The sequence below is a fragment of the Octopus sinensis genome, unplaced genomic scaffold (assembly GCF_006345805.1).
Source record: "Octopus sinensis unplaced genomic scaffold, ASM634580v1 Contig13158, whole genome shotgun sequence".
Classification (NCBI taxonomy): domain Eukaryota; kingdom Metazoa; phylum Mollusca; class Cephalopoda; order Octopoda; family Octopodidae; genus Octopus; species Octopus sinensis.
Window position 1 is genome coordinate 6,477 of NW_021832853.1, and position 21,071 is coordinate 27,547.

Below are 21,071 nucleotides of genomic sequence, written 5' to 3' on the forward strand. Positions count from 1 at the left end.
CAGGGTCAATAAACACTGGAAGAACCATCGAATTCCCAAGTCTGGCACGTGCTTCGTAAAGTTACCACATTTTGATGACAGAACTACTGCAGTGGTACAAGACGCAGTCCGCAGAGAAGGACGCGACATACAGAGAGTGCACACCAGCCCTTCCCTGAGAAAAGCTCTGTCCAAGAACAACACCTCTCACTACTCTGAGGAGTGCTCCATCAATAACACTGATTCATATTCGAACTGCTCCATCAATGACACTGAATTGTGCCAGAGGACCCAATGTTGTATATGAGATCATCTGTGGCAAATGTGACGCATCCTACATAGGAAGCACAATAAGAAAACTGCATATACGCATAAAGGAACACATGCAGGGAGACACTTCTGTAAGGAAATATCTATGGAAATGCCAGACCCAGAAATTCACAGGGCACATCAGGGCAACAGAACAGAACAGAGGCAACCTTAGAATCTCTGAGGCCATCCTCGTACACCAAAGAAAACCAAATATCAACAACGGAAGAGAGTTACAGGAAGCTAGCTGCTTGCTATAGCAACACCTTTCCGTGCATGTCCACTCCACACACGCACATGCTCACACACACGCACATTGGCAACATTCGTTAATTTCTTGAAAATGGGGTCATAACCGTGAAATATTAAATGCAAGGTAAGTACATTAATCATGTATTTGTTTTCTTGTGATTTACCTTGCATTTACTTTGCATTGTTCTGGCCTTACTCACAATCCTTTATGCAAATATTCTACACAATGCTTCATAGTAATTATTCCATATATATATTGCTCTTTGCCCTTTGACTAAGCCATTAAAAAAAAAGATCTTAAATATTCACAGAATAAAACACATTAAGATAGAGCTAAAGATTGCTTTCTGGTATATAAAAAAAAAGGAAAATAAATGTGCCAAAATCCCATCACAAAGAGTCATTCATAAAATATATATTTTTTTTTAATTATAAATTCCATATTTTCCTGGAAAGTAGTATAACAAATGGAATTTCGTTTGGAATTCTATGAATCTTTTGAATTGTCTCAATGTTTTCAGTAAACTTGTATCTACTGAGGAACACTGATGACAATAGTATCTGCAGCTGTATTCATGTAATGATGGGTTGGAGAATCAGTTGTTTCCAGAACATCTTCTTCAAGTTAGTCAGCAGTAAATAATAGATTTTCTTTCATAGGTCTTGAAGTAGAATGATACTGGTCTGTAAGGATAGTCATTGTCTGTTGAGAATGTAACGAAATTGTCTCTGGATTGAAGCGTGTTCCCAATAACCGGACCCTGCAAAGATTAAAGTTTTTAAGTAAGTGACCAATAAAGGAAAAAAAATCACTCGATAAACATTGCAATAATTTTCCATTACATGCGAAACTTTACATGTAATACATTGACTTACCATTGTACTATAAGTATGGTGATGATGATGATAGCAGATATTATATCAACTGAAACCCATGTCATGAGATATGTTCCTGGAGTCTGGAAGATAACATAAAAGAAAATTAAATATTTGGACTGTTATTATTATTAGTATTACTCAGGCAATGAGCAAGCAAATATGTATGTTAGCATGTCAAACAAAATGTCTAGCAGCATCTCTTCCAGCTCTCTATGTTCCAAGTTCAAATTCTAATGAGGTTACCTTTGCTTTTCATCCTTCTGGGGGTCAATAAAATAAATACCAGTGAAGCACAGGTTGATGCAAACAACTAGCCCCTACCCCTAAAATTGCTGGACTTATGCCACAACATGAAAGGATTATTTTATTATTATTATTATTATTATTATTATTATTATTATTATGAAGGTGGCGAGCTGGCAGAATCGTTAGCACGCCAGGTGAAATGCTTATCAGTATTTTGTCTGCCACTGCATTCTGTATTCATATTCTACCAAGGTTGACTTTACCTTTCATCCTTTCAGAGTCCCTGAAATAAGTACCAATTACATACTGATGTCAATGTAATCAACTAGCCCCCACTTCCTCCAAAAATTTTCAAGGCCTTGTGCCTTAGTGTCAGGCAAATTTCTACTGTATCACCTGCTACACCTCCATGTATGTAGCATTGTGTGTTCTTTTTGGGGGGAGTGCAAACTCTTTCCAATATTGTACTGCATTAGTTTGTTTTATTATGGGTCTAATTGCAGTCTTTCATTGTATTAGTGTTTGTATTGTGCATTTTGTGTATAGTACGAGTTGTGTTCCTTATATCAGTATTTCTTCTTCTCGATATTTCATGCTTGTTTTATTATCTCTGTGTTTCAGGTATAGATTTGCAGTGCAGAATGCATATAGTACTTCAATGTAGTTGTCATTTGTCCACTATTTTCTTTTGGCTTTGCATTTTGCTTGGGCAGTGAAATTAAGAGTCTGTCTGTTTGATGTTAACTTTTTGGCAGAACACCATCTATGGACATGTGCTAAAGCTTCTTTTGTATCATGATCACCTGAGACTCACAAATCGAAATTCACCTCTATTTGTCTTCATAGTTTTATTACTGAGCATTTCAGCCTTTTCTCTATTTAAAATAAAACATGTTGCATCCCATAGTTTTCAAAATGATTATTACTATTACTATTGTTCTTATTTCATTCTTGGATTTGGCTGTGTAAATAACAGAGTCAAGACTATTGAAAAGGTTGCAAGATGCAACGAAAATTTTAGGAAAATAAAAATAAGAAATATGGGGAAATTTTACCGGTGAGTGTTAAATTATAAGGCACAAAAAGAAAATTATTCTCCCCAGACACAACAGAATATTGTTCTTATTGTTTTCTAGTAGTTTTCTTTTTGCAGTGTGCTTTCTCTGCACTATTGAATGCAGCTGTGTGTCATGGTTACACATGGTGTTTTGCTTTGGTTTTATTATCTTTTACTGAATTAAAAGTGTTCTACATAATATGTGTGTGGTGCATAGCATTGCAATCTTCTATATGTTACACATTATTATTATATGCCAGGGTCAACTTAGCCATTCATTCTTTCAGGATCAATAGGATAAGTACCAGCTGAACTCTGGGGTTAATATAATTGGTTTGCCTTTCTCTGAAACTCTTGAACTTCTTCCAAAATTTGAAATCATCATCATTATTATCATTATTAAGGCACTGAGTTGCCAGAATCATTAGTACACTGGACAAAATGCTTAGTGGCATCTCGTCTGCCTTTATGTTCTGAATTCAAATTCTGTTGACGGTGCCTTTCATCAATGAAACAGTGGGGTCAACGTAATCAACTAGTCCCTTCCCAAAAAAATTTCAAGTCTTGTTCTTGTAGTAGAAAGGATTATTATTATCATTTGTTGGTGTCAGTAGCAGTAGCAGTATGATCATCAAAGATCATCAAAGATGCTTATTTTTCTTCATTGAAAGAAATTAAATTACTGAAAATTTTAATGCATATTAGAATGAGAAACAGATTCCTAAGAGATTTCAAACTAAATACAAAACATAAAATTAGACACAAAATTTCAGAAACTTCAAAAGAATTGGTTTAAACTTGCCAAATGCCATAATGGTTTTTCAATTTTATTGAGGACATGACATTCATCTGTTGTTACAGATTGTACACCCAGACACCAATACAGGGAAAACAGCCAGTATGAATTAACCAAGTAGACATTAGTAGTAATGTTGGATTCACGATATTGTCTGAAAACAATAAAAATGAAAGTGAATAGTCACCAGTTAGAGAAGTCTAAATATGATTTAACTCTATAGATTTATACCATAGTATATAACACATTAGTGGGTCCTATAATTAACATTAATTGGCTAACAAAGGTAAATAGCCAAACTAAACTTTTGCAGGTGCAGACTTAGTAAGAAGTTTGCTTCCCAACCACATGGTTCCAGGTTCAGTCCCACTGTGTAGCACCTTGGACAAGTGTCTTCTATAGCCTTGGACTGACCAAAGCCTTGACAACTGGTATCGGTGTGTTTATGTCCATGTGACTTAGTTGTTTGACAAAGGGTCTAATAGAATAAGTTCCAGGCTTAAAAAAACCCAAAAAACTAAGAACTGGGATTGATTTGGTTGACTAAAATTCTTCAAGGTGGTGCCCCAGCATGACCACAGTCTAATGACTGAAACAAATAAAAGATAAAAGATGAATCACTGAATTGAGATATCTTGCATTAACCCTTTTGGCAACAACCCACCAGAGACTACCATCAGTTCTATCATGTTTAACTCATTAGCGTTCAGTTTCAAATGTATTCAGATTTCAAATGTAATGCTCATTTATTCAGATTGTTTTCAATTAGTTGTGCATTATCTCATACCTTTGAAATTTTGATGATGTGATTGTTTATTGTTTGAATGACATTACAGGGTAGATGTGAGAGACTAGTATTGGCCAGTTTGAACATAAAACAGGTAGAATATTTGTGTCAAATATGGTTGGTTGAAATGTTAAAGAGTTAATGTGATCTAAATCTATACATTCCTTCAAATTGTTCTGTTAATTTATGTTCCACACACCAGCTTAATAATGATTAAATTATTTTACTAAATTCTTCATTATTTCAAAATTAATTGAAAAAATGGCAGTGTATTTTGACAGAAATACGGTACCAAGTGAGTTAACCATTCCGTTGATATATCAGTTTAGATGATTAAATATCTTTACTAGAAATCTGTAGATAGGATAGACCCAAAAAGATGTGGGACGAAGTGGCAAGAAAGGATCTTCAGATGCTGGGCCTCAATGAGGAGATGACAAAGGACCAAGACTTGTGGTGAGTTGTTGTACCTCAGAAAACACATCAAGCTACATAAAATCTCAGCCATCCATACATATAGGGATGTCCTTTATAGCCATGTCCACACTCCCTCTCTCAGCTAAAAGGTGCTTGACTTGCAGGTGCCAGTACCATGTAAAATGCACTCATGCAGCTGCCACATAAAATGCACTCATGCTGGTTCCATGTAGGAAGCACCCAGCACACTCTGTAAAGTGGTTGGTGTTAGGAAGGGCATCCAGCCATAGATACCATTCCAAAACAGACAATTGGAGCCTGGACAACTCCCCAACTGGCCAGCTCCTGTCAAGCCATCCAACCCATGCCAGCATAGAAAACAGATGTTAAACGATGATGATAATTACTATAAACTACTGACAACCAGTAACATATCAAGCTATCAATAACATGTCGAGCTTATTCACTTGGTCAGCTGTGATTCTCAACAGTGTAAATAACAGGTAAATACCAGAATCAAATTGGTAAAGAATTCAAAGTATGTACAATGTAGACATTAACTGCAGCAGCATTTTTAAAGTTTGTTTGAATGTTCAGGGTAAATTAACTTAAATTGTAAATTCAAAGAGTATGAACAAGAAATGAAATTTGAGAAGAAAAAAAAGCAAAAAACAAGAATAACTGAGTAATGAAGCATGGGATAAATAAGTATAGAGAAAAAGAATAATGATAAATTGACAAAGCTATAAAAAAAAATAAGAAAGATTAAAACTTACAGGATTTCATCTTCACTAAGTGAATCATACCTAGCATTGAAATTAGAGATATGCAATTTTACGAGATCTTCAACTGGTAGATAACTTGTCCCAGTTTGTGTAAAATTGGTGGTATATGCTGAATGATAGACTTTTGAGAACCACCAAATCTATAAAAAGTGAAACAGAGGACAAAAGGTTATTCATAAAATTAGTTGGGATTATATTGGTTTTAAATTTTGGCACAAGGTCAGCAATTCCAGGGAAGGTGGGTAAGTTGATTACATTGACCCCCAGCAACTCAACTGGTACTTATTTTATTGTTCTTGCAAGGATGAAAGGCAAAGTTGACCTCAGAAGAATTTGAACACAGAATGTAAAGGCAGACAAAATAGTGCTATGCATTTTGCCTGGCATGCAAACAATTCTGCTAACTTACCACATTAAATTGGGATTATATTAACTACATATTGGACAAATCAATTATAGACGTAGTAGTTGTGTTTAAAAGATCTGAGTAGAATAGAAGCCTGGAAAACAAACAAGATAGGAAACACAAGATGCAAATCTTGCCTCAAGGAAGGATACTTTGTCAAAGAGAAAGGATTTGGGACAATAATAGAAGAGTAGAAACAGCGTATCATAGCACAAGCAGTTGTGTTTAAAAAGTGTTAGAAGAAAAGTTTGGTTTGATGTTTCCAAATGTGTCAGAGCTAATATTAAAAAATTACTGCCAACCAAACATCATTAAACATTATGAATACAACATTAGACAACAGACAATACCACCTCTCTACTACAAACTATTATATTAGCAAAATCACAAGCTAGGGAGAGTATATTACTAACAGTAGTTGCTAAAAATTTTACATGAAGATAAATAATTTGAAGATTATGGCATAAAAGGAAAACACTCTAGATTCATGTTATAAGTTTTAGCAATATTAACTACTGTATTTTCCAGCCTAAGAGCACATACACTACTGGTTAGGGTGTTACATTCAGGATTGTGAGATTGAGGTTTCAATTCTTAGACCATGTTGTGCATTGTTGTCTTGAGCAAAACACGTCATCTCACGTTGTTCTGCGATCACTTCAACACCTGACATGAGCCTTGATTTGTTGAAAGGAGTGAGCTAATGTACAACACATACATTAGATCACTATAAACAAATCAGCTGTGCAGTTTGTTTAGCAAAAAAGCTGAACATTCATACATCATCTTTGGCAGGAGAGCCTATCATTTTCCAGTACAAAAGTTAATGTTGTATATTGTGTAAACACATAGTGTAAACATTTCATCCTGCTACATTTTGCATAGAACTTTTGGTCCTCAAAACTTGTCCAGTATAAGTTGACCTTTTTTTTGGCTGTAACTTTTGGGTTGAAAATTCAACTTGTATACTAGAAAATATAATATGCTAATATTGCTAGAACTTTCAATTTTATGTGCAAACTTTTATCCAGGATATCAATAATGTTCGTAAAGCACTCCGTACAAAGAAGGAAACTGTGTCATCTATCAACATATAAATAACAGAAACTAATTGACATGTCAAAACTAGCATATTTCATACAGATGCAAGTAATAAGAAAGCAAAAAAAAAATCTACCTGTTTAGGAAGAATTCCAGTGTTCAGTATCACATCAACAGCTTTTTTATAAGCTGTATGGTAATAAGGATTTTCCTTGACTGGGATTTGTACGTCTATAAAAATATTCTTCCCTGTCAAGTTTGCTAAGTCAATCAATTCTTCCAAAGACATAATGGTTTGGTTATTGTAGATTTCCTTTGTTTTGTCAGTAAGAGATCCAACAACATCCATTGGATCTTCCTAATATGCAGACAAATATATATAAGAAAGCAAGATCAGCAGAGAAAACTTGAGAAAGAAAATTATCATATAAAATATGAATCTGTTTAGTAAAATTCTTGGCTTTGGGAAGGATTAACTGGTAGAAATTTAAGATTGAGAATGTAATGAATATCATGAAGTAAGCATTATCATTAAGCATTATTCATTTGTTTAGTTGTTTATTTTATATTTGGTTTTCTAAACTGGCTTAGGTTAGACATGTACTTATTTGAGACAGTATTTTATATTCGAATGCCTTTCTTGTCACCAACCTTTAATTATATTACAAGTACAGGTGTTATTTTTATATTTCACTACTTCCAAAATTCAAAGTTATGAGACTTAATGTAAGCACAACACCATATCATTATTCATTTTAATGTTGTTGTTATTATTATAATTAATCAGTTTAGATAATCTCATGCAAAGAAGTGGAAATAACAACTACCCACACATACAAATATGTACAAATACTCACACACACACACACACACACACGCGGGTGCGCACTCACACACATACACACATGCTCTCACACACACATACACACACGCTCTCACACACACACACACATGCTCACACACACACACGCTCACACACACACACTCTCTCTATATATATATATATACTTTTGCTGCTTAAAATAAAGCATATTACTCTACCACTGGTATTTGAGTACTCTTTTTTCCACCTTGTTTCACATTTATGTGTTTACTCCGGTATATATATATATATATATATATATATATATATATATATATATATTTCTCTCTCTCTCACACACACACACACACATGCACACAGGTTTAGAAATAGTTTCTGTTTATAAAATAAATGGATAATACTTAATCCTGTTAGCATTCAGATTACACTGTCAAATATAGTCCTTCCTACTAAAGGTACAAGGCCTGAAATCTTGTTGGGGCAGGACTAGATTAAATTAACCCCAATGCTAAACTGATTGAGTATTTCATCAACCCCAAAAGGATGAATGACACAGTTGACTCATTTTACTAAACAAACTCAGATTCTAAATGATAGTTTGAACTCAGAATGTAAAGCCAGAAGAAATGCTGCTAAGCCTTTTGTCCAGTATGCTGATGATTCTGTCAGCTCACCACCTTATTCTGTCAAATATAATGCTTATTTGCATTGATTTGAATTAATCGTGCATTATTTTGCAACTTTTAAAAATATAACTTATCTATGGAATGACATTGTAAGGTAGATGTGAGAGGCAGGATCTGGCCTGTTTGAGCATAAAAGATGTAGAATATTTGGGCCAGATATGGCCTGTTTAAATATTAAGGATATCATACCATAAAGAGTGTAGAACATATGAAATAAATTTAGAACAGACAGCAAAAATGCTGGAAAAAAATCTAGCAGTAAGATTAAAATAAAGCTAAATAACACACTCAAAATTCAACATAACAGAGACATGAGATACCATCCACACTTTTTCCAAACTCTATTATTAGCTGCTAAGCTGGGAAAGTATTGATTTTTAATCATGCTTTGACTGTGGTATAACAAATTGCTGGTATCAAAACTGAAAATGAGTCATATCTATAATTATTTATCAATTTCAGTAAATTTAACATGGTTAATCATCAGTTATCAGAGAAAGCAACTGCAGAATATTTAATTATATAACTAGTTTAAATGAATAAAAAGAGCCACCAAGTAGATGTTGTAAGGTGTCTAGTAAATATACTCTAAACTGCAAAAGAAATGTGATTATTTTTCAAAATGTTGGTGCAGACAGAGAGAAAGGCATCAAAGCGCAGCGCTATGTTGATCAGATCCTAAGACCTTACATCATGCCCTTCTTCACATGTCACCATAGCCACATGCTCCAGCAGGACAATGCTCCTTCCCACATGGCCAAGTTCACCATGGACTTCCTGCATCAGTACAACATTAGAACCATGCTGTATCTGGCTCTCAACCCAGATTTGAATCCATTTGAATACCTGTATGATGAAATCCAGAGATGGCTGAACCAGGTGGTCCCAAGGCTGGCAACACATGTGGAGCTGGAGGCAGCTTTCCTCAGGGTGTGGGCACAGGTGCCAATGGCTTTTGTGAACTGCCTCAGGCACTCCATGTACTGATGGTGTACAGCTGTTTTTGAGTGCCCAAGGAGGGCATACACGGTATTGAACATGTCATGCCCTACAATCTCAATGTGCTGGATTCGCCCACTACCAGAACACGTGATGATGACTCATAGATTGAGGTTAAACTGCATTCAAGAAATTGACTTTATCAGATTTATCAAAATTCATCTCTGACATAATGAAATTAAAACATATTTCACAGTCATACACGTCTCCTGTTTCTCTTGCAGTTCAGTCTACAATGATCACATGGAAATATATAAAATTCCTGGATTTGAGTTGGTACAATAGAGTTGTGTAGCATTTGGGACACGTGAATGATTTTCATCATCAATTACAAGGATGTTTCCACTTGCACAACCCTATATACATGCACTACACTAACACACACACCGCTACCCCTTTATGCTTCTTTCCAGACATGGATGCATTCAATATACTTACACCTGCACACCTACCTCTTCTCTTTGAACTCCCCTATAATATCACAGCATTCCCACTTGGTTTCTAACCCTTTGCCTATTTCTTTTTATTGAATATATCTCTTTCTCACTCCCATATATGCTTTTCCCTTTCTTTTCTTCTGATAAAGGACTAATGTCCAAAACATTAAGACACTCTCTCTTTCCAATGAAGCATTAGGCTAACATTGGGTTTGTTCAAATTTGTTCCTCCTACATTTTCCTTTTTATTGTTCACTGTGTGTGTGTATGATTCTTCTTTGAGCCTTATTTTCTTCTTAAAAGAGTTCAAGCTGGTCACTAACAAAGCAACAAAACTTTTTAGTCAAAAGAGTTTCCAGTGTTTGTAAATATGAGGTTGAGTTGGTGTGTTGGTTGAGCTGTTGATGCACCCACCCAGTTGTGTGCATCTCTTCACCTAAAGAATCTCAAATGGACATTCTTCAAAATGTCTAACAAATCTTCACTGTGTCACTAACAGACTGGATTTGGAGAATTCACATCAGTTTATTTATTTATTTATTCATTTATTTATATGTGTGAGTGAGTGTGTATGTGTATTCAAACATACATACATACATACATACAGTGGTTCTCAACCAGGGTCTATATAAGATTTTGTTGTTAAAATTTATGAGCAATGAATTGGTTATACTTCTACAATACACAAAGTGTTTTAATATTTTTATACAATTCCTACTAATATTTAATTATAGAAATATAATAGGATTTTTTAAACATCAAATGACTAGGAGGATCCATTGAGTAAAATAGGGATCAAAGGGGTCCATAAGTAAAAACAAAATGGCCAAGAAACACTGTTGTAAATGAATGTCACTGTCATACAAGCAGTGTTATTCATTTCCAATATTCCACTAAAACATGTCTGGTCATGGTGAAATATTTTTTTCTACTCTAGGCACAAGCCCCAAATTTTTGAGGAGGGAGCCAGTCAATAAGATCGACCCTATTACACAAATAGTACTTAATTTATCGACCCTGAAAGGATAAAAGGCAAAGTCGACCTCAGCGGAATTTGAACTCAGAACATAAAGACAGATGAAATATTGCTAAGCTAATGTTTCTGCCAGCTCACCACCTTAATCATGGGTAAATATTACATTGCTAGGAAACAGGTCACAGTTGGTGACAGAAAATGCATCCAGCTGTAAAAAATCTGCCTCAATAAACTCTGCCTAACCCATGCAAGCATGGAAAAGTGGATGTTAAAACCAAGATGATGATAATCATAAGAAATTTGTATTTCTATATTTATGAATATTTTCAGAAAGTATTAGAAATAATTAAAAATTATTACAAAAATAATGTCCATACAAGAAACTTTAAATACTCTTAGATAACTTACCTCTAAAAACCAGCTTCCAGCATTGAGTTTCCGCAATTCATCAAATGTAAATGTAGAAGCATCATCATCCACTCGGTCGGGATATACTTCTTCAATATTGGTTGTCCGTCGTAATGTTTTGTCATGTAAAATAAACGGAATTCCATCTAAACTGTAAGAAAATATTTCAAATGACACATGTATGATTATCTGTGGTCAAACTTCCTTACTATCACTTCTAACCACACACATACAAGAACTCCATCGGTTATGATTACAAGGGCCCCAGTTGATCTGATTAACAGAGCAGCCAGCTCATGGAATGAACATGCCTAGTGGCTGGGACCAATTAATACCATGTGTGTAAGTTTGATTCACAGAAACTGTAGAAAACCTATATGACATCTAAATGCACACATACATACCACCACCACCACTGCTATATATATATAGTCCTTTTTCGGATCTAGTTTTTTTCATTAGCAAAGTATGTATTTTTTAAAACGAGGTAAAAGGTCTGAAAATTGGCTATACTAATGTAGCCTTCCAGTCTCGTTGTTTTGAAAGTATGATGTTGTGGAGAAAAAAGTTACAGGGGCTTAAAAATTGAAAAAACTGGATATTTTTAGCCAATAGCAAGACATAAATGTGTCAACTTTAAGGTTGTACCCTGTGAAATTTGTAGTTTAGCATCTAACTTGTTCATTGTACGTTTTTAAATAAACAGAAATACCTAATTTTATTGTAGGTTTCTAAATAAACATGTATCATCTTACTGTTTCTTTTGTCTCTTCATTAATTTTATGATTTTATTATTTTTTTAATTTGTTATATTAATATATTTGTCTGCATGTGTTATTTTATGTGTACTTCAGTATTATGTATACCTGCCATGTATTTATGTAAATCATTAATATATATATAAGTACATGCCTCTGTGTGTGTGTGTGAGTGTGTGTGTGTGTGTGTGAGTGTGTGTGTGTGTGCATGCATGTGTGTGCATGCATGTGTGATGCATGTATGTGTGGGTGGGTTTTGGGGTTTGTGTGTGAAGGGGGTTTGTGTGGGTTGGAGGGGGGGGGCGTGTGTGTGTGTTTGAAAAGGGGGTGTCCCAATTTGTCCCAAGGAAAAGAATACCTGTATCATATATGTTTTTTGCCTGCAGAATTAAAAAATAATGTCAAATTATCTGCATCACCCACAGTTTCTGTTCCACGATATCCCTCTCAGTTCCTGTAACGTGTGCTAAATCTAAGTTAAGCTGTTGAAATGTGAAGCTAACGGTTTAAGAAATACTCCTAATTAAAACTTTTATGAATAGAATTAACCTAGTGAAATCATAAATCCAGCAATCTGAGTCAATGAGTCCCAAAAATATATGAAATGAAAAATATGTAAAAATACTAAGTGTAAAATATCAACACAGACAACAGTGAACCACAACACAGTGTGCGGTTGTCATGGTAACACGCTACTAATGCTATGCTGTCTGTTGATTGGCTAAAATTACCCAAATTTCCCAACTTTAATTCCAATTAACATCATATTCTTTAATTTACGAGATAAAGTAATTGGTTGGTCGCAATCAAAATTCAGAGTTGTATCGATACACCAAAATTGAAAGCAATCTTAGCAAAATTAAGAGGGGTACTTATTTTGTGAATGAGAAAGAGCAGATCCCCTTTTTCCTCTAATATATATACATGTAATTAAGGTTCCATTTAATTAGGTACTTAAATTGAGGTACCTTACTAGGTTGGTATAATCCATACACCCAAGCAATATCAATTGGATATTGAATATCAAGACTCCATGCAGGGTTGTTTGTACCTGAGATTCCTGCCATATGTGCAGACAATGCAACCTAGCTAAGTGATGATATCCACTCCTGATATCCTGCTACAGCTATGTCAAAAGAAACAATATAAATATTTTGGGTTTGGTTATTAATGTGAATATATTAAGGAAATGGTTATATATCCTTTATGTTTGAAGTCTATGTGGTCACCTGACAAGAATGGTTTCTTTTGAATGATGTAATGTTTTCATTAATCAATTAAAGGAGTCGCTTGTAACAGCCATAATGATTTGACACCTGTACATCTTTGTTACTCATTTAATATAAGCTTATCTGTACAGATTATTTATAGAGTGCAGAGCTTCAGAGCCAGCACTCAAAGTTATGATATTTTGTATACAATTATGTAAACTATGTGATTGAAGACAGAAAAATAGGTAATGAGTGTATATGCATATTTCAAGTGTTCTTGTTCTTTCATCAGTACCACATCCAACCATCAACAAGTACACTGCTTAAATACCCACTAAATTTAGCCGTGTAACACTACTGGATAGACCAATTTACATATTAAACATATTCCTGGCAAACAGTGTGTAAATATCAATGGCTAGCAAGGACATTGTATTTCATTTTGCAGCCATAATAGTCTACCAAGTATATTAAAGGTTCACAAGTCAATACTATCTTGCTTTTTGTTTCAACAGTGTGACGTTCTCATTTTTAATCTTATCTCTATTGATTTTCTATAGATTTCAGAGCCACCACTGAAAGTTACAATGCTTTGTATACAAATACATTTACAAAAACAATGCAACCAAAGACAGAAAAATAGGTAATGGCTGTATATGCATGTTTCAATTCATTTGTATACAGTTGATGGGTTGGATGTGGTGGTAGTGGAAGAGCAATAACTCTTGAAATAGGATCACCAAACTCTATCAAGAGAGTAACTGTAATGTGTCCATAGGGATGGTATCTATGGTTCTGTAATCAACTATGATGCAAGCTCCCAATTCAAATTGATAATAATGGAACTGGATGGTGACAGAGAGTAATTTTCTGTCACTAATTCTCACCTGTTTTTAAAGGGAGTTTTCATTGCACATGTATTTGAAAGCAAAACTGCCAAATGATTTGTTTACAGGGAATTGACAAAAGACAACATTGACTCTGGCTCAGCATATTTTCATTCAAGTGCAGAATGTAAACACACACACACACACAAACTTTGTACAGATTCCATGTATCAATTTAACTAAGAAATCATTGGTTAATCCAGGACTATAATAAAAAACACTTGCACAAATTGCTGTACAGATGGACTGAACCCAAAACCATATGGTTGAGAAGTGAACTTCTTGACCACATAGCTATTACTGCATCTTATTTAACCACAAATATTTCTAGTAGGGAAAACTGAATCACCAGTTATCAGCAATGGGTCATAACTGAGAAATAACTTACAGAATTTATATTTCAAAATGTAGAAAGAAACAATGTAATTTACCTTATTCGTACATCTGACTCAAATCCATAGACACTTTGGTTCGCAGCTAATTGGAATGCAACTAAAGTATTCTCAGGTGCAATCTTGCAAGAAAATTTTTAAAATACAAAAGAACTGAATTTAAATTTGGTTAAATATAATCCAACAGTAACATATTGAGAGATTTCTAGCTAAAAAAATACTGTGTCTAATTTTAAAATATTGGTGAACTTTATTTATTACAATTTAATTACAAGGAAACAAGAAACAGAAAAAGAAATATAAGATGGTGGGAGAGGAAGTAATGGGCCACACCCCCCAGAATAAATGGCATGTTCAGCTACATCCCACAGATATGACCACAATGGTATTGCTGCAGAGAATGGCTAGTGACACTTGCTACAGCAGCCACTTCACCTTGTAGGGTTCATTCTCATACAGGCTACCATTATCTCAATTTTGCAGACAAAAACAGTAGTGCAGGATCTGAGAACAGCTGAGGTCTCAGCAGTGACCAACACAAACTGATAGCAGCCCATCAGACCCCTGTATTTATTGATTCGTCTTTCCTTTGCATTACAGACAATCTGTTGCTCCCCCACTCCATTTTCTGCTACTTTATTCCCATCCTACTTTTTCTTCTCCTGTTTTAAATTCAAGTGTTTTCTCTCATCTTCACTGATGAATATGGCCAAGAAATGCAGTACATTAAAATGGAATGTCAATCTTTTAAAAATATTATTATTATTACTATTATTATTTATTGTTAAGGCAGTGAGCTGGCAGAATTGTTGGCATTCCAAGGCTATAGTAGAAGGCACTTGCTCAAGGTGCCACACAGAGTGACTGATGTATACTTCTATCACATTTCAATCATTTTCCCATTTCTTCCTTCCTTTCCTTTATGTATTCTGTCCTTGTGATGTCCCCACTCATCTTATGTCCCTCTTGCTAATAAAAGAAATTAGTATTATTATTATTATTATCATTGTTATTATTTACATAGGCTCAAAACTGGAAGTTTTGGAGAAGTACTCTATTCTATGAACCCTCAAAAAGATGGAAGGCAAAGTTCACTTCAGCTTTGAACTCAGGAGAAAATACCACAAAGCATTTATTCCAATATTTTGACGATTCTACCAAAACCACAACAACAATAATAATTATATTCATTCCAACTCATTGCTTTGTTTCTCAGTTATATTTGTATTTGATAGAATAAAAGATGCACAGACATATTAGATGCATCCCAATTTCAGCAGTGCATGTTCAGGAAAAAGCAAGTATCAGGGACAAAATTAGCATATGGAAGGTTCAACTCCACATATAGGAGCAGGGGTGATTTTTTGAGACATCTTTTTGGAACACAATGCATCTTATATTCCATCAAATATGGTACTTCTATTGACATGTATGATTTCAGACACATTCAAAGTTATCTCCCTTACTCACTCAACTAATAATATTTTACTTTAGTCATGTGATCTGTAACGGAAAAAATCATGAAAATAATAGATTTATTACATATATTCAGTCAACACCTCTTTATAATTACATTATAATTACTTTATAATTACATTTGGGTTAAACTATATATTATTATCATTATAAAGGCGGCAATCTGGCAGAATTGTTACCATGCCAAACAAAATACTTAGCAGCATTCCTTCTGGCTGTACATTCAGAGTTCAAATTCAGTTAAGGTCAACTGTATCTTTCATCCTTTTTGGGTCAATGAAAGAAGTACCAGTTGAGCATTGAGGTTGATGTAATGGACTGTCCCCACTCGCACAAAATTACAGGTCCGGTGCCTAGTAAAAAGGATTATTATTGTGGATGTTGCTCTTATTACTTCACTGTTTTCAATTTCCTGTTTACTCATAAAGTCTAGAAAGAAGGACAATACCCATGACCTTTGCAGCACCTTCAAGACCAGTGAGTTTCATGAAGCTAATTTTCTGTTTCTATTGTCTTCAAGGACAATGTCTGATTGTTTGTATCTCTATTTCTATGAGTATTGATGGAACATGTTACAGAGAATTGTGTAGTGATATTAATTGGTCACTGGTTCTCAGACATGCTTAATTAATAAAATATCAATGATTTTGATTTTCATTTCGTTGAGGAATTATACTGAGAAACCTAATTATCTAAGTTTACACATTTAGATTTGGCCAATAATAAACATCAACTTTTACTGTATTGTAACCACAAGGCTTACATTTAAAGTTTCCACAGGTTTTAAAGACTGTATGCCTTGTGACCCTGGCTCAGTTTTGAGTTGTTAACATGTAACTTAGTTTCCTTGATAAGCACTTTTCACCACCACCACCACTACCATCATCACCATCATCATTTAATGTCAGTTTCCCATGCTGGCATGTGTTGGATGGCCTGACAGAATTGGCAAGGTTAGGGGCAACACCAGGTCCTATACCTTGCTTTTGGCTTTGTTTCTACAACTGGATGCCCTTCCTAATGCCAAACACTTTACAGAGTGCACTGGATACTTTTTATGTGGCACCAGCACCAGTGTTTTTTACATGATACCATTACTACTGTTTTTTCACATGGAAGCATCACCACAGTTTTTTACATGGCACCATCACCTGTGCTTTTTATGTAGCACCAGTAAATTTTTACATGGCACTGTGGTTTTAGGATATCAATTCTGTTATGGAGAATGGGTCTTCTAACCTACATGTGAGTTTCTTGTTCTAATGTTCTGAAAAATTGCCCATATATGGGCTTGTCAATCAGTACTTTCTTCATAAAAATTTGAATTGCTTTCTTCACTTGCAGTTTAATGAGGTTAATAGTAGTGTCACTACAGTAGGTGAGATGTCTCCTTTACAAAAGTTGAATTTGTAATGTCCTGGCTAATGTGGAAAAGGAACTGTTATTTCATTTCTAGATAACCACACTTCTTAGTGGATCTTTAACAACTAAAAAATATTTGCCTAGCTAGGATTGGCACAGGCTACTGACTGGTTTCTTCATATTGTTATGACATGCTCGTGTTAATCAGAAAAAAACGTTTACTGCTCTTTGTAAACTAAATAGCTTGAGTTGTATTGTGTCAGATGTTGTTTGTAAGGCTGTAAAGTAATTATCATCAGTGTTGTGGTCATCACCATCATTGTTTTAATGTCCACATTTCAAAGCTAGCACGCTCAGATGCCCTTCCTGTTGCGAACCAGCACCTGTCTCCATGCAAGATATTACCCCTTGGTTAGATATGGTTTTTTCTTTCACAAAAGACAACAAATGAATCACATCCTTTGTATGTTGGTGATGCTTGTTGACAGCTATCATGTGATGTCAAGACAAACACATACACACACAATCAGATGCATGAATGCATGCATATATATATATATATATATATATATATATATATATATAGTCCAACCCATGCCAGCATGGAAAATGGATGTTAATCGATGATGATGATGATACACATGTTACTCTTTTACTTGTTTCAGTTATTTGACTGTGGCCATGCTGGAGCACTGCCTTTAGTTGAGCAAATCAACCCCAAAACTTATTCTTTGTAAGCCTAGCACTTATTCTATCAGTATCTTTTGCTGAACTGCTAAGTTACAGGGATGTAAACACATCAGCATCGATTGTCAAGTGATGTTGGAGGGACAAACACACACACACACACATATATATATACACACATTGTGAGACATGTTTTCTTAGTTTGAAATTTTCTTTTACAGTTTGCAGTCACTCTAATTTATTATAATGAATCTCTTATTTCACTTTAATATAATTATTATTATTAATAGTAAAACTGTGAACTCTGAAAACTATTACATACCACACAATAAATCAGACACTTAACAATTGTACAAGTGAAAAAGGTAAGGAGGAAGTAGCTGCAGACTATTCCAGAGTATTTTAGAGAAGGAATGGTTCAGCATCAGCATCATCATCATCAGCAGCAATTAATATCCACTCTCCATGCTGGCATCGGTTAGATGGTTTGACTGGAACTGATGAGCCAGAGAGCTACACCAGGTTCTAGTCTGATTTGACATGGTTTATACAGCTGGATGTCCTTCCAATGCCAATTTGACAATTCAAATTCTTTTTTAACAGTTCATATGAAGAACAACTAAGTATTTTGGTTGAATATGAAAGCATCATGGTCAGTCATCAAAGCAACATGAAATTTTCAGCTAAATTTCCAACAAATAAGATATCAAATTCAGGCCTTAGCATAAAATTACTAAATATGTTAAGCAGGAGAATACATGCCCACCATGTTCAGTACTCTGAAATAAACTGATTCTGTGTCCAAATGTAGTATCATATTTGTAATCATCAATGAAACAACAGCAAAGGAAACAACAGCTAGTTTAGTCAGCAGCCCTTTAGCACTTAACCAGGCCATATCCAGTCAAAATATTCTACAAGTTTAATGTTCAAACTGATCAGATCTCGCATCTTCCAGAATGTCATATTGAACACGAACAATCACATCATCAAAATCTCAAGCCTAGAAAATAATGCAGTATTAATTCAAAACGATGTGAATAAATACACATTACATCTGATTGAGTAATCTAAACACTAAAAGGTTAAAATGGCAATGAAACACGAGCCACATCTGCAGTTACTGAGAATGACTCAATCAACCTTCTTGTAAAGAAAGACAAACCATAAGAAAACACACAATTCACTATCATGGTGGTTGTTTAACCCCAGGTCGGTTGTGACTGATTAGACCTATAACCAAAAGCATTCAAGACAGGACAATCCTGTCCTTTCAAGGGTATCTAAGAGTACATTATCCAATGTAACCTTTGGCTGCTATTTCTAGCAGGTCAAGTGACCTCATAATTCATTTAGCATTTAAACCGGCCATATCCATATTATGTTCAAACTGACCAGATGTATCCTCTGACACCAACCTGACAATATCATTCTAAAAATTAACAGTTACCTCATCAAAATCTCAAAGCTGCAAGATAATGCATGATTAATTCAAAACAAAGTGAACAAATAAGCATTATTTTTGACAGAATAATATGAATGCTAAAGGATTAGTTTGTTGCTTACAGGTTCATTAGACCAGAGTTTCTTTCAGTTTCTATGGGGTTTAAGAGTACAACACTCCTCCACTATAGAGAACTGCAGCCCATTTCAGGATTAAAACCACTTCCTCTGGGATTACTTTTCAGCTGAATGAAATGGGGCATGTGAAATGAAATGCCTTGTTCAAACACACTATGCACAAGATCAAGAATTGAACCAATGCCTTTATCAAAAGGCCACACACCAACATAATTGCAAAGCGGTCACATTGAATGACTAACTATTCATTAGTTTTACAAGTTGGGCTTATGTCTTTTAATGGGCAAAAGCTGCACCAGACTGACACCTTTGACTTCCTTAACAATGTAAAAGCTACAATAAGCTCCAGCGTACACTATTTATAATGAAAAATGCTGTTCGCTGCTAAAGTACACTCACACACAAATTCAGTAAAATTAGATTCTACTCAAATTACATTCCATATAGCAACCCACCCAACTCCATCAATTTACAAGCTGAATATTGATCGAAAGACAATAAATGGATGTGTACTAACGATGTGTCTACTAACACCAAATATTCATTACTTTCTAAAACAAATAAAAGGAAATCTATTTTAACAAAAAACAGAAAAACAACAAGATACACTGAACAATGGTGAAAATACTATTAATAGATTTGTAGCAGAAGATATTCTGATATTTTTAGACTTGATTATTTAAAGTTCCTGGTTCTACAAGACATGTCTGAGACATTTGAGAACCAAACTTGATACTTTGCAATATTCAATATAAGTGTAGACATCACTGTGTGGTTAAAAAGTTTCCTTCCCATCTGCATGGTTTCAGGTTCAGTCCCACTGTGTAACATCTTGGGTGTCTTCTACTTTAACCCTGTCAATATACATATGCTTCAGAGAAAAGCATTAGTCAAGTAGAGAGTGTAATGAGAGATTACATAAATGACAAGAGAACCAGAAATTACGTTATGAACTTCATTATCTTACAGCTGTTTCTGGTACAATATGCAAGGAACTCATAGTTGAGTGTTTGAGTATCACTTTATAATAGAAACAGTGGTAACCTAATGAAGTTCATTACATCATTTCTTGTTCCTTATCATTTATATTTGTTTGTTTGTTTGTTTGTGTGTGTGTGAGAAAGAGGGAGAGAGAGTATGTATACATTTATGTCGCCTTGTCTTGACAACACATGATAGTTGTGTCACTGTCATACAAAGTAGTATCATTCATTACCAATATTCTGCATAAACCTGTCCACTGATGGGGTAATAGTGATTTGCATGGAAGCAGGTAAGGGTTGGTGACAGGAAGGGCATCCAGCAATAGAAAAATCGGTCTCATTAAGCTCCATCTGACTCATGTAAGTATTGCAAAGTGGTCATTAACTCTTTCGTTACCAACCCGGCCAAAACCAGCTCTGGCTCTTGTTTTCATAAGTTTTGCATTAAAAT

At 34.7% G+C, this 21,071-nt stretch overlaps 1 protein-coding gene across 1 annotated transcript in view; it reads right to left on the reverse strand.

Moving 5' to 3' along the window:
* Positions 1-1,158: 1,158 nt before the first annotated feature.
* The window catches only part of LOC115229605 (glycerophosphodiester phosphodiesterase domain-containing protein 5-like), a 44,327-nt gene continuing 24,414 nt past the window's right edge, over positions 1,159-21,071 (reverse strand). Inside the window, exons 7-13 of the mRNA XM_036499270.1 lie at positions 14,571-14,653; positions 11,284-11,434; positions 7,091-7,312; positions 5,499-5,647; positions 3,525-3,702; positions 1,417-1,499; positions 1,159-1,301 (exon numbers count right to left, since the gene is read on the reverse strand). Coding sequence (XP_036355163.1) covers positions 1,166-1,301; positions 1,417-1,499; positions 3,525-3,702; positions 5,499-5,647; positions 7,091-7,312; positions 11,284-11,434; positions 14,571-14,653 — 1,002 coding nt within the window. The 3' untranslated portion in view covers positions 1,159-1,165. The remainder of the gene's footprint in view (positions 1,302-1,416; positions 1,500-3,524; positions 3,703-5,498; positions 5,648-7,090; positions 7,313-11,283; positions 11,435-14,570; positions 14,654-21,071) is intronic.